The 12568-nt window shown below is 41.0% G+C and overlaps 1 protein-coding gene across 2 annotated transcripts in view; it reads right to left on the bottom strand.

Moving 5' to 3' along the window:
• Nucleotides 1-4488: 4488 nt before the first annotated feature.
• Nucleotides 4489-12568, bottom strand: part of ACSL5 (acyl-CoA synthetase long-chain family member 5) — an 11534-nt gene continuing 3454 nt past the window's right edge. For both annotated transcript variants that reach the window (XM_010136241.1, XM_010136242.1), the window contains 15 exons: nucleotides 12341-12519; nucleotides 11631-11663; nucleotides 11359-11410; nucleotides 10735-10808; nucleotides 10208-10285; nucleotides 9867-10001; nucleotides 9257-9391; nucleotides 9086-9181; nucleotides 8484-8556; nucleotides 7514-7602; nucleotides 7317-7433; nucleotides 6731-6874; nucleotides 5655-5756; nucleotides 5216-5287; nucleotides 4489-4808 (listed from right to left, as the gene is read on the bottom strand). In XM_010136241.1, coding sequence (XP_010134543.1) covers nucleotides 4668-4808; nucleotides 5216-5287; nucleotides 5655-5756; nucleotides 6731-6874; nucleotides 7317-7433; nucleotides 7514-7602; nucleotides 8484-8556; nucleotides 9086-9181; nucleotides 9257-9391; nucleotides 9867-10001; nucleotides 10208-10285; nucleotides 10735-10808; nucleotides 11359-11410; nucleotides 11631-11663; nucleotides 12341-12519 — 1520 coding nt within the window. In that variant the 3' untranslated portion in view covers nucleotides 4489-4667. The remainder of the gene's footprint in view (nucleotides 4809-5215; nucleotides 5288-5654; nucleotides 5757-6730; nucleotides 6875-7316; nucleotides 7434-7513; nucleotides 7603-8483; nucleotides 8557-9085; nucleotides 9182-9256; nucleotides 9392-9866; nucleotides 10002-10207; nucleotides 10286-10734; nucleotides 10809-11358; nucleotides 11411-11630; nucleotides 11664-12340; nucleotides 12520-12568) is intronic.

Raw genomic sequence — 12568 nt, 5'->3', positions numbered from 1 at the left:
CCTAGTTGCATGGCACATGTTGAGAGTTTGCAAATCACTGTTTTAAACTTAACACCTATTTTACCTCTTCCTGCATGAGCTGTCTTAGGCAGATCAGCATTTCTTAAACAGTATTAAGTGTAGAAACAGTTTCATACAGACAAGCCAGCATTACTCCTAACCCCTCTCTACCTCCAGCACAAAGCCAGATTTCCGTTGCCTCCAGCCTGCTGTGCGTTAATGCTGATGGTGAGCCATAACCCTGGGCTGGTTCTGAACTGTGGCAAGGGGAAGTTAATACTCAGTTTTAGTAATTTGTAAGCAGGCGATTTGCCTCTCTTGAAATCTTCTAGGGTTTGAAGAGCATTTTCAACTCTAGTTCAATATTCATCTGAACAGAATTTTGCACACCAAGATCACTCTACACTGAACTATGTCCAGGAGCTCTGATTCAGCATGAACTTAATTTGAGATAGATTCTATATACTTTCTTTTAAATGCTTTCATCTTTTTTCATTGTAGCCTTAACTTTGGTCTCACAACTTTTGTAGCATGGGTAACTGGTGTTTCTGTTTACCATTACAACACCTTCAATCAGCAGTGCTTGTCCTCAAAAAACCAGCTATATAAAAGGCATATCTCCTATATGTGTTTAGAGATTCAGCAGCCAGGAAAAAAGTTGTCTTTCCATTGCTGAAAAAACTCTCAGAGCATGAAGTTTGAAGACAAAGCATTTCTAAGGAACTCTCATTCTTTATACTAGCAGATTTTCTTTTCCTTTCTTTTTATGATCCCATTCTGCCTTTTTTTTCTTCTTCATTCTCCACTCACTGCTTTTTGTTCAAGTAAGACCTTTGTTTATTAAGGAAAGGAGCAGGTATAGATTTGGCATAGCCCTTCTGTGTTCTGTAGTGATTCATCAGAGAATTCAGCTGGTTTATATTCAGATCCCTAGCAAAGCCAAGTCTGGGGGAAGCAAAAAGTCAGTGTTTCTTCACACAGCAATTAGCTCTATTAAACTATATCTTGCTTTTCCCTCTTTAAAATTTTGAGCTTTGCACCCTTTCCATCACCTAACGGCAGATCTACACTTGCACTACCATACTAGCCTAGCTCAGGTTCTAGTATGGAAAGTAAAGGTAACTGCATGCTGAAGTGGAACCCTGCCCTCCTATTTAAAGGAAAATAATGAAATAAGCTAATAAGAAAGAGCCGCCTACTTAGTTTACTTTAGTTCTTTAGTTCAGGCAGTTTTTGCACTGGAAGAGAAACAGAGTATCTCATAACAGCAGATGATGCTGGATGAAGTAAATGGACATCTCAGGGAGCCTGTTCACCAAATCAGTGAAAGTTTTGCTTTCTACTCATCTGCCCTTGCTTTGGCCTCCAATCTGCAGACTTTCCCTTGCAGAGTGCAACTGCTGACTGTGCCGTATGTCTCAGTTCCTAATGGGGAAGGAGCTGGATTGCAATGTACAACAGGCTCTATGAAAGACTAGCCTTGGTATTCTTCTACCTGGCAACTTTGAGGTCATCAGTAGTTAAAGAAATCAAAGATGAAAGAGTTCTCTCCTCCTCAGTACTATTAACCAATAGGATTCTGATTTTAATCCAGATCTGTTAAGAGTTGAGCAAATATAAGCTCATGCTAGAGTTTAAGCAACTGCCATATAGTTAGTTTTTCAAATGCAGAGTAGTGACCAGGAGGAGAAAGGAGAAATTCCCATGCTAGGAAGCCAGTGATTTGCAGGTTATTTAGTTTTTGCATCTGAGTTGTGTATAGCATTTGAGAGTTATTCTAGAGCTGTCTTGTGGACTGAAATAATTTATAATTGGGTTTTAACAAGGTTCTTAAGAGTCAGAATTTATTTCTGAATACTTCCTCTCTGGATCAGGAACAGAAGAGACAAACCAGTAATTAAGTTGCAGGCACAGGGGTTGTTTCATAGAAATGGAGAGAATACACTTCACAAATGGTACTTTAGTATACAATTCCTATATGATTTAGAGGGCTGAAATCAGGCAATCTAATTCCCGATGGAGTTGCTTCCGATTTGTTAAGTAAAAGGAAGCCATATTCGATATTTATCTGCCTTGTGTGAATCATATCTTCATTAGTCATGATATCTCATTATTCAGCATGTATACACATCGATACTGCAGAACAAACAGATCTTTTCATAATGGACAGCTGCTAGATGAGAGCTTTTCAAAACAAGTAGAGAAGACTGGATGTTATTTTAGCACTGTAATCTCTCTGTCTTGGGGAAAAAAGTTTCAGAGAATTGAACTTCATTGTACCCATAGCCATCCTTACCTCAAATCTTTGTCACTGGGTGTTAACAGTGCTTCAAGCCTGCTGTGGCTTTCTCTAGTGCTCAAAGAATAGCCTGAAATAATTTTATACCATTTGATGCAAGCATGCCTAAAGTACTCCTGTTTTCACTTCAGATCTACATTCTGGAAGCAGTTCATATGGCAGAAGCGTCATCCAAGAGACCAGTTTCAGACCAATTTACATGGGAATTACAATGTATGGTTTACTGTTCAGATATTACCCATTAAAGTCCGTCACTGTACCAGCTACCAGCAGATGCCACAGACATGAAAAATCTAAAGCACTGTAGTTTGCCACTGTGGGAAGAGGCTTAATTGCCATTAAGAGCAAATGAAGTTCAAGCGTTAAGGTCTTTCCTCTTTCAAAAGTAAAAGCGTCTCTACTGTGATAGAAGGTGACCGGTACAAAGTTGCTATTTTCTGAGACATGACAGAGGAAAGGAAGTAGGCATTCTCTACGCAGAAATGCCACAAGTAAGGCATTTCTTTAAGGTGAATGAATATACGGTTGGTATCTGAAGACTAGTTTGGGCCCACCACTGAGTGCTGGGCTTCAGCATCCCAGCATATCTCTCTAAAGAAACTTCACTTATTCATACAATAAGCTTCAGGTTTACACAGATCTCAGTTGCACTGGATTTCAGTATCCAACTGAATTGTTCATCAGAACCCAAAACCAGTTTCAGTATGCATTTCTTCCCTCTGGAGGAAAAGATGAAGCCATCAGTAACCTTTAAGTCACATAGCTTAAAAGAAGCATGGGGAAGATGAGCACTATAGTTACATGCACTTTCAGAGCCTTAGAGGCCATTATAGCCTCAGGTTATGGCAAGGGCAGTGACTCACCGGTTATCTGAAAACGTCAAGGTCTTTGGGCCTGGACTGGAAATGGAATTGGGTCAGTTGTTTTTAACAGTCAGAGCTAGACATGCCTCACAGGAAAGGAAGGCCTTTCCTGACCAGCACATCTACTGGTTGCTTTCATTCGGGGGTACCTGACTAAGAACATTAAATACAGAGGGGAAGCTCTAAAATCTGGCACAGCCAACGGGAAGTGGCAGAGGAAAGCAATGTGTACTTCTCCCGCGTCTTACAACCTTGTTAGCGCTGCATCGCCTTTTGGACTAGAACAGGGAGGAACTGTCAGCAAGGACAGCACACACTGGTTGAAGATGTTTCTAAACATAGAGACAGTACTCATCTTGCCTAAATAATTTCCTAAAGAAGCATCTTTCACCCTAGAAAATTATATCTGATGCCTTATTTCATGTGATAGGCTGAGCTAGAAAAATGAATTTATGCTGAAGACTTTGGCACAAACTGCCTTGCAACAAGAAAAGGAAATTTGAGTAGAGAAGCAACATCTGTTCTGGCACAGTCTTGCCGCCTCGTTGACTTGAGCCATGGCTGAGCAGTGACAGCTTAGGAAACAAGTCAGCTTTCTGCAGCAGTCATGTCCTAGCTGCATCTGTGCAGAACCAGGCAGCAGTAAACCTTGCAGCTGATGGACTGGCTGCAGCAGAGGAACAGGTCATTCACACAGGCTTTGGTTTGATTGTGCAGTAACATTTTATTGCATCCTGTATCTTTAGGAATGACAGCTAAAGTTTTCCACTTACTTACCAGGCTCAAATTCATAAGCGTAGAGGCTTTATAACTGCCATTGCATTTTAGAACACGTGCAAAAACTGATCGAGTGCCTCCCACAGTGGAGTATAAACTATGCTTGCTTTAGACATGTATTTTATAAACCAGTTGATGCCACACTAGTCATTTTCGTTAAAAACAGCCTATACTGTGCGATCCCAGGCTAGGACAGAAAATTCACTTCTGTATATGCTGAGCAGATGTTAAGCCCCAATGCACACTGTGACAGTTTGACTTGAGACAGGTTATAGCATCCTGAGTGGAAACTGAAGTGTTATTTTCCTGCACTTGTTTTTTTAACCATCCCCCACCCCAGCCAGAGTTCGGTCTGATTGTAGGTCAGTCCACAAAAGGTCACAATGGAGTTCGTAGACAAGCAGAAAAACAAGATTTGCTTTTGACAGTGAGAAGTGCATACAGCTGCCTTTAAAGGCTCCTGAGTGTTTTTTCAGGCACAGTCCAAGGAAGCTGAAAGTTCTGGCTTTGTCTAGAGAGCTGATGCTTAGTCCTGCAAGATATGAACACTGCCAGTTGTCAGTTATACTTCAGCCATCTTCATCTGAAGTTGTTTTTCCCAGGATACCAGAAACAACATATTTAAGTCCATCTTGCTCCCCTCCACTCATTCCTGTGTTCTCCATAGGTCAAGTAGTGTCACAGATTTGTTTGGATACTTCACATATAGTTTAATTTAAACTGTCCACTTATTCCTGAATACTTGAATAGAGATCCTCAATCTGCTTCTGGAAGATTTTAACAAGCTCTGCTCGCTTTGCCTTCAGTGTTGGTGTCAAAAGTCCGTTTTCTACAGAGAACATCTCTGTGTGGATGTACAAGTCTTTAACCTGTTGAAAGAAAGTAATAGTTCATGACACTTACATCATTACTTAGAGAACATACAACAGTTCTTTCCATCTTCCTTGAGGTCAGTGCAAGAACTCACTCGTCTCAGGAACTTCAGTAACTGAATTGGTTTTTGATGCAAGTCAAACTGCTTTTGGATGGCATAGCAAGAGGAATGGCTGGAACTACAGTACAGCTGACGGTGAATCTCCACTCTGTCTCACAGCCTGTACAGCCCTGTACAGCCACCTTGGTCAAGAGACAGGCGGCTGATCAATCTTTCACTGCCTACTTCAATTCGTTGGCCAGGGCAGCTGTCTGAGGTCCCACTCTGGTAACAGGAATGAAGATTTCCCAGCCATCACATTGGCAGTCCAGGTGCTTATGACAAGCAAGATTAAGTACTCACTTGTTCAAAGGCTTTAAGGCCAGCCTCGTTCCCTAGTCTGACCATATCTTCTAAAATAGCTTTCTTCACTACCTAGAAGAAAGAGAACAGGAGCAAAGTGGGTAACGCTGCCACTTTGTAATTGCAACTCAAGACCACTGCTCAGTCCGTGAAAACTGAGATTGACAAGAATACGTGTACATAAGTCAACATCCAAGATTTCTCACTGCAAGGTCATATGTATCTTCTCATTGGGAAAGAAGCACTGATTGCCCTTGAAACATCAAGAGACACCTGTATTTAGTTCCAGTTTTTACTGTAAGGCTGCTTGCATGACTCACCCAGCATTAAGCCAATTTAATTTACAAAGAAGGTGGGTAGAATGAAGTCAAAGCAATGCACTATTGGACTTTGGAATTAAATTCTATCTATAACCAATGAAAAACATAAAGCCACTCACTGGATTTTTGCAGATATCTTCATAGGAACCTTTTACTCCCAGTTTTGCTGCAAATTCTGGAAGTGTCTCGGAGTCAGGAACCACTATGGCTATTAGAAAAGACTGGAAACAAATGCAAGTAGTCATGTTGAGACCAAGATAAGGCATCTGAAGTTACTTTGATTGCCTATATGAATTTGATTGTCGACAGTGTGTCTTTAACAAGCCACATCTACATCCATTTCCAGAGTTTGGAAGATACCTACAAGGACTTCCAAGTCACTTTTCTGAGGTTTGACAGCATTATTTGAAGTACTGATGCAGTTGTTAGGTGTGCTGAATGCTCCAGCGATTGCTTGGGGCTGGTTTACAGGTTGAAGACTGGCCTCTGCTAGCACAGGTGACACACCTGTGGCAAAGGAGCAGAGAAACACCCCTCCTATGAAGAAAGGCTGAGAGAGTCAGCGTTCAGCCTGGAGAAGAGAAGGCTCTGGGGAAACCTTATTGCAGGCTTTCTATACCTAAAGGGATTATAAGAAAGATGGGGACAGGCTTTTTAGCAGGACGTGTTGCAACAGAACAAGCGACAGTGTTTTTAAACTGAAAAAGGGTACATTTAGACTAGATAAACTGAAGACATTTTTTACAGTAAGGGTGGTAAAACACTGGCACAGGTTGCCCAGAGGTGGTAGATGCCCCATCCCTGGAAACATTCAAGGTCAGGCTGGATGGGGCTCTGAGCAACCTGATCTAGTTGATGTCCCTGCTCACTGCAGGGGGTTGGACTACGTGACCTTTAAATGTCCCTTCCAATCCAAACTATTCTATGATTCTAAACTGTACAGAGCTGACCTGACATACTAATCCCATACAAGTATGTAATTAGCCTTTACCCAGCTCGCAACTTGATGCCAAGATCTCCTTTTTTGGTGTCAGTTGGGAAGGCACTAGGTCTGAAAAGATATTCCTATAAACACGTCACTCTCAAGAACAGATCTTGTTCAAGGACTCTTGGACACGTATACATTTGTGCCCTGATCTTCCAGAACTCATTGTGGGAGGAAACTTGCAGGATGCTCACTCCTAACATCACTTACCCTCAGGCTTTCCCCATGTACAAAGACCTGGGCTACAGGAGCACTTCTGATATAGACATTTTCTATCTTCTCTGGGGCAATGTATTCTCCTTGTGCAAGTTTAAATATATTCTTCTTCCTATCGATGATCTTCAGTGTCCCATTCTAGAAGTTAAAGGTGAAGGCCATTAGTTTCAAGTCTCTGTCTTGCTTCTATAAGATGTAGAAGGTAATAGGTTTGGGTTTATTCTATGAAAGGCACACGCTAGTCTAGAATTGATCTTTGCTCTCTACAGAGAGAAAGGGCATTTTGTCCAATTTCTCCAGGACATGATTAGACAGCTCCTTTATTCTCCTCTGACAGAGACAAAACCACCTTGTTCTTCACTGTGAAAGTGATGGTCTTAGCTACTGGCCTAGCAGGTGTGATTTGAGATCTTGTAAATTAATTTGTCTTTGGAGCTCTGCCTGGAGTTACTTGGTGAATGATAACAAAATACTGTCAAAGGCTTTTATCCTAGGATTAACTTCTGCAGCTTTTCAGATTGCTGAGAACTAGACAGGAATTCACATCCAAGGGATGGTTTGTACTAAAGCAGTTACTCACTGGCAACCATTTCCCTATGTCTCCAGTGTGCAGCCACCCATCTTTATCAATTGCTTCTTCTGTCTTTTCAGGGTCTTTCAGATAACCCTTGAACACATTTGGTCCTTTAATGCAGACCTGTAGAAAGCACAGAACGTTGTTAGTCACCAAGTCTTACATTTCAGTATTTCCTGATGCACACAGCAGATGGTGCCTACCTCGCCTTCATTATTAGAAGAGAAGTAGTTCATTTCTTCCACATCTTCTAGTTTTATGATATTGCAAGCCAGAGGGGCTCCAACATGGCCTTAGTGAGAAGAGAAAAAAAAAAAAAGAAGCGACAGTTACATTTTGGGGATTCTACTAGCAGTTGGCCCTATTTGATCTAAAGCTAGAAAGAAGAGGTCTTGAAGTGAGATGAGACAACTCGGGTGCCCCCTACATGAAAGCAGTGGTAGTAGATACTTCACGGCTTTTTGTTTACTGCATTAGCAAGAACCAGTACTGTTCAAAGAGGTCCAACACCAAATGTTCAAGAAAGTTATTGTAATGCCATTTTCAAACAGTAGCAGCTAAGTCTCAATGCTAAGAGCCATTTATGGGTGTAGTCAGTCACACCAGCCATGTACCACAGATGCCTCCACAGGATTCCCTCATAGGCCCTGGTATTCATTTGCATTTCACGTTCATTATGCTCTGCAGTTACTGTGTTCTCAAAGATGGTGACTTGAGCTTGAATTTAGAATACTCAATATTAAAACCATCTTTGCTAAGATGAAAGCTAAATCTTCAAGGTCAGGTAATCCTTCAGGGAAATAATAAGTATTGTGTAATATTTTAGTCATAACTAGTTTTTCTCAAAGAATTATTTGGGAGCTAAAGCTAGTTTCTTAAAGCCATTTGGGAAGTTTTTGTCCAGTTTGCTCAGCTCCCTGTGGACACTTCTTTCCTGTACACTGGGACAGCAGCTAAGCGGACCTATGTCACTTTGCACAAGAGATCCTCACCTACTTGACCCAAGAATTTTGGTACCTATTAGGCAGAGAGGTGACTGTTGCTACCAAGAATCACTCTGAGGTTAAGTACCCAGGATTTAACTTTCAGTGAACTAAAAGCAGTAGAGCACCTAAGTTTGAGTACCATTTTCTGTTCACAGCTATGGGAGTTTCCAAGTCTCAGCTACTATACCTGTTGTCCAGTCTCCAGGCATTGAGAACGTGCATCCAGCTGAGCATTCAGTCTGGCCATAAGCTTCAAAGATCTGTGTGATAAAGGATGAATATTCTCTAAACATGAGCTCCTTGGTGTGAAAGAGCTCGGTTTCAACTATGTCTATGCTTAAGTTCTCTTCTTAGGAAAGAAGCCAAGACAATCTTAGCCTTTTAGGTTTGTTGGTCTTAATGGTACAACCAGGTGTTCTTCAAGCTCGTCTATCCAAACCTTGCTTTGGTCACCTCATTCTCTGAACTCTGTTCTCAAATGTACTATATTGGGAGCCACAGGATAAGCTACAAAGCTCAGAGGTTGCTGCCTGTCTTTGAATACTGCATGTTCCTATTTCTGCTGCTCTGTTCGTTTTCTGAGAATGTATAGGAGAGTGTTGTAGTAGTGGAGTTTGAAGCCAGCCCTGCAGAATTTTGTCCCTGTTACTGTTAACTCAGATCAAAAACCTGTAAAACCTGAAGACAATGTCCTCAGAAATAAGCTAGGCTGGACCACAGCTGTATCATTGGTCATTTATTTGGGCACAATCAAACAGGTCTTACTTTAAGAAAAAACACTCAGCTTACCTGACAGCCTAAAGCCGCTCTAAGAAATGTCAGGACAGAGGCAGATATAGGGGCTGCACCTGTTACCATTATACGCACTCTTCCACCCATGGTTTTCTACAAGTGAAATGGAAACCATCAGATCCTCCTGTACTATATTGCACAGCTTACTCTACACCTGGAATAACTTACCTGAACTTTTTTGAAGATTAACTGATCCCAAATGCTGTCATTTCGAAATATGCCCTGTTTTAGTTCAGCTGTCTTCATAATCACAGCAAAGTTCAACAGGCAGTGTTTCACTGGGCTGTTTGCACCACTTTGTACCTGCAAAGAAAAGGATCAGTGACTTTTGGGTTTCACCCACATCTGTACTTTCTTTGTTAGGAGGCACCATATCTTACTTTGATGTTCTAGGGTCTGTCTTCACTACTGCCATGGTCTAGGAGATGTACCAAGGGACAATACAAATTTGTGTTACTGCTGACGTATTTCAGGCATAGCTTTAAGGGATGGAGATCCTTCTAGCTTTGCATTTGCTTCATTTGCATTCCAAAAGTGAACAAACTTTTTGTCTCTGAACAGCAACAGACATAGCCCCATCATGACTAGACACACTGTTCTTACACTCCAGGTCTCAGGAGACTTGCCATCTGCTCAGCAAGCATTTTAAACATTTATTCCTGCTAAGGGGTAATTAATTAGTTGATACTATGATGCATTTAATATTAATTTAAACTGATATGCTTGCTTAGATATATGAATGTGAAGGAAATTCCAATTAAAAAAATCGTTCGCATACCTTGTCATATATTCTGTTGAGCAGTCTTGGTACAACTGGAAATAGTGTTGGCTTCAAGGTTTTCATGTCATCTGTGAGCAACTTGATGTCTCCTTGGAAGAAGCCTACTTTTGCTCCACAACTGTAGACCACAGTCTAAAAATTGACCAGACTAAGCTTAGTCAAGTATAATTCCTAGCTTCATTAGCTGTAATTATTTGTCTATGAAAACCAGCATGATTTCCAGTATCCAGTGGTAGCAAAGATCTTGTGTGAAAAGGTTTTGAGGAAATACAGAAGGATATCATACCTTTTGCTATAATTTGATTTGTAGAAGCTCAGATGCATACATCTGTACATACCTGTACAACTCTTTCAAACATGTGAGCCAAGGGGAGATAGGACACGGTGATATCTGAACTTGTAATCTCAACTGAGTTCTAGAGGGGAAAGAAAGTGTGGCAGGTTAGTATTCCCTATGCCTGCTTGAGGTACTCTTCAGCTGAAAGTGAATAAAGCTTGGATCAATTTGAGTGCTTTGAAATAGACGCTTCAAGTGATTGAAGCGACTCAGGCTCATCCATCACCTCTTCAAAATTTGCAGCTTTAACTCAGCCATACTAGATCAAGATTAGTTTTATGTTTTGGCAAAACTTGAAATAATAGGATAGCGTAGTACTCCTGTGTTTAGGACTGACTCATTCTAGAATAACTTCTGTGTAGAAGTTCTTGTTCAAGGTTAAACCGAGTTTCTTGCAATACTATTGTCCCATTGAAATATGGAGACTTAGGAAAGCATGAATTTGCTGGGAATGGTTTGCAGAAGATGCCCACATTAAATCTAGTATCATGGCTGAGTGACATAGCCTGGAGATCAGTATTAGCTTACCTCTGTGACTCTAAGGAAGGCAGCAGCATTTGCAACAACATTTTTGTGTGTCAGCATGGCTCCTTTAGGGTTACCTGTGGAGAGATCAAGCAAAGTCAGCTGTGGCTCTGACTGCTCCTGCTGTCGGTTTCCCATGTCCTGCCTGAATCAATTTGAACTATCTTGGTAACAGCATCAGTCATGGCATGTCTTAAGGGATCACAAATATGCCTCATCTTCAGTGCTTTCAGCTATGGATATTACGTAAAGGAAATGTCTACTGAAACAGTAATGAGGAGTAGCATAGAGAATGCTGAAACAAGAAGTTTCTCTAGCCTCTGTGGATCAGAATACAGACACAGTTAAACAACCAATCCCTTTAACATTAAGACTCTCTATTTTTCACAGGGTAAGACGACATGACTTCCGCTATTCTTCCTCCCAGGTCTAGGAAGCTTTGTCTTAGTGTATTTGACTTATAGTGAAACTTCCCAAGTAAAACTGCAGTAGTGGCTTGACACTGATCTAATTTACTGTTTTACTTTTATATTGTTAGCTTTTTTTTTTTTGTGCTGGAAAGCTATTATTTTTTCCACAGCACAGGGAGATTGTTTAGGGGGGAAGCATCACTATATGCTCTCTTACCTGTGGTTCCACTGGTGAAACACACAATGGAAAGATCTTCAGGCTTAGGAGGCTAGAGGGGAAAAGCCACATAAGGTCAACAGAGTAAGGATTATGTTGCTTATCAGTATTTACATACACTTCCTAAAGTGGGATGAACCAGGAATTCTGTTTGGAAACAGCAAAACAAGATACAAAATATATCCTGCCAGCCTCCTCTACTAGCGGCGTGGCAAGATCTCTTTCAGGGACTAGTTTTGTGAGTTTATAACTGTTCCAACAGAGATACTTACAACTGGTTCTCTGATGTTGTTTCTTCCCAGCTCCTGCATTAGAGAGAAAAACAACCACGGCTTAACAATTGCAGCAGAAAGACGTGCAACAGCAGTAGATGGAATAGGTAATTGTATTTCAAATGCAACACTTGTTTTTACTTTGCCTCTTGCTACTCTGTCTTGTTCAGAGAGGTGCGGGTCTTCCTAAATTTAATACACACAACTTGGAAAACCTGACTCCTGGGGTTGTGGAAAGCATGGATTTGAGTGTGTAGAAAGTGATCAGAACTACATAAGCATATTGGAATGTTTCATTTTATTTGATGTAGGCCACATGATTTATGCATCTGGAAGTTTAAGCCTAGTACTGGGATGTCAAAGGAGCGAGTAATTTGTACTTACAGTTTCAATTAGACTCAATTACCAGCTTAGAAGCCTGATAAATCTTCTTAAAACTGCACCATGAATTAAGTTAAGGAAGTCTTCAGTTTAATGCATACTGGCTGTCTACAACACATGGACACACCTTTAGTCCATGGTTTGAACTCTGCAAGTCCATTTGACTAAATATATCAAGTATCAAAATGACTGCTCATCAGGATCTCGGGTGCGGGTGTGACAACTCGATAATGCTTACATTAAAGTGTCATTGTTGCCAGAGAAGGTCCAGATGGCTAGCTGGCAGGGTATTCCTCTGCAAGATCAAGCAGAAGCCTTTAGTCACCTACCTCAACCTCCTGCAGTGCTAGAATTTCAACTCCCACTTTAGCTCCTCTGTCCTTGAGCTCTTTATCAAAGAGATCCATTAGAATGATAGTCTTCAGACATGGGGTCTTTTCTTGCTCACAGTTCTCAAGCAAGATCTGTGCCTTCTCAGGCTTGTCACAGATCACTATGCTTATGTCCGCTACAGAAAAAAAAAAAAAAAAAAAAAAACCATTTTACAAAACCCGTTC

This window comes from Buceros rhinoceros, unplaced genomic scaffold (genome assembly GCF_000710305.1).
Source record: "Buceros rhinoceros silvestris isolate BGI_N320 unplaced genomic scaffold, ASM71030v1 scaffold2485, whole genome shotgun sequence".
Taxonomy (NCBI): Eukaryota; Metazoa; Chordata; class Aves; order Bucerotiformes; family Bucerotidae; genus Buceros; species Buceros rhinoceros.
The sequence above is the reverse complement of the archived record's forward strand: the minus strand, read 5'-3'. Positions and strand labels throughout refer to the sequence as shown.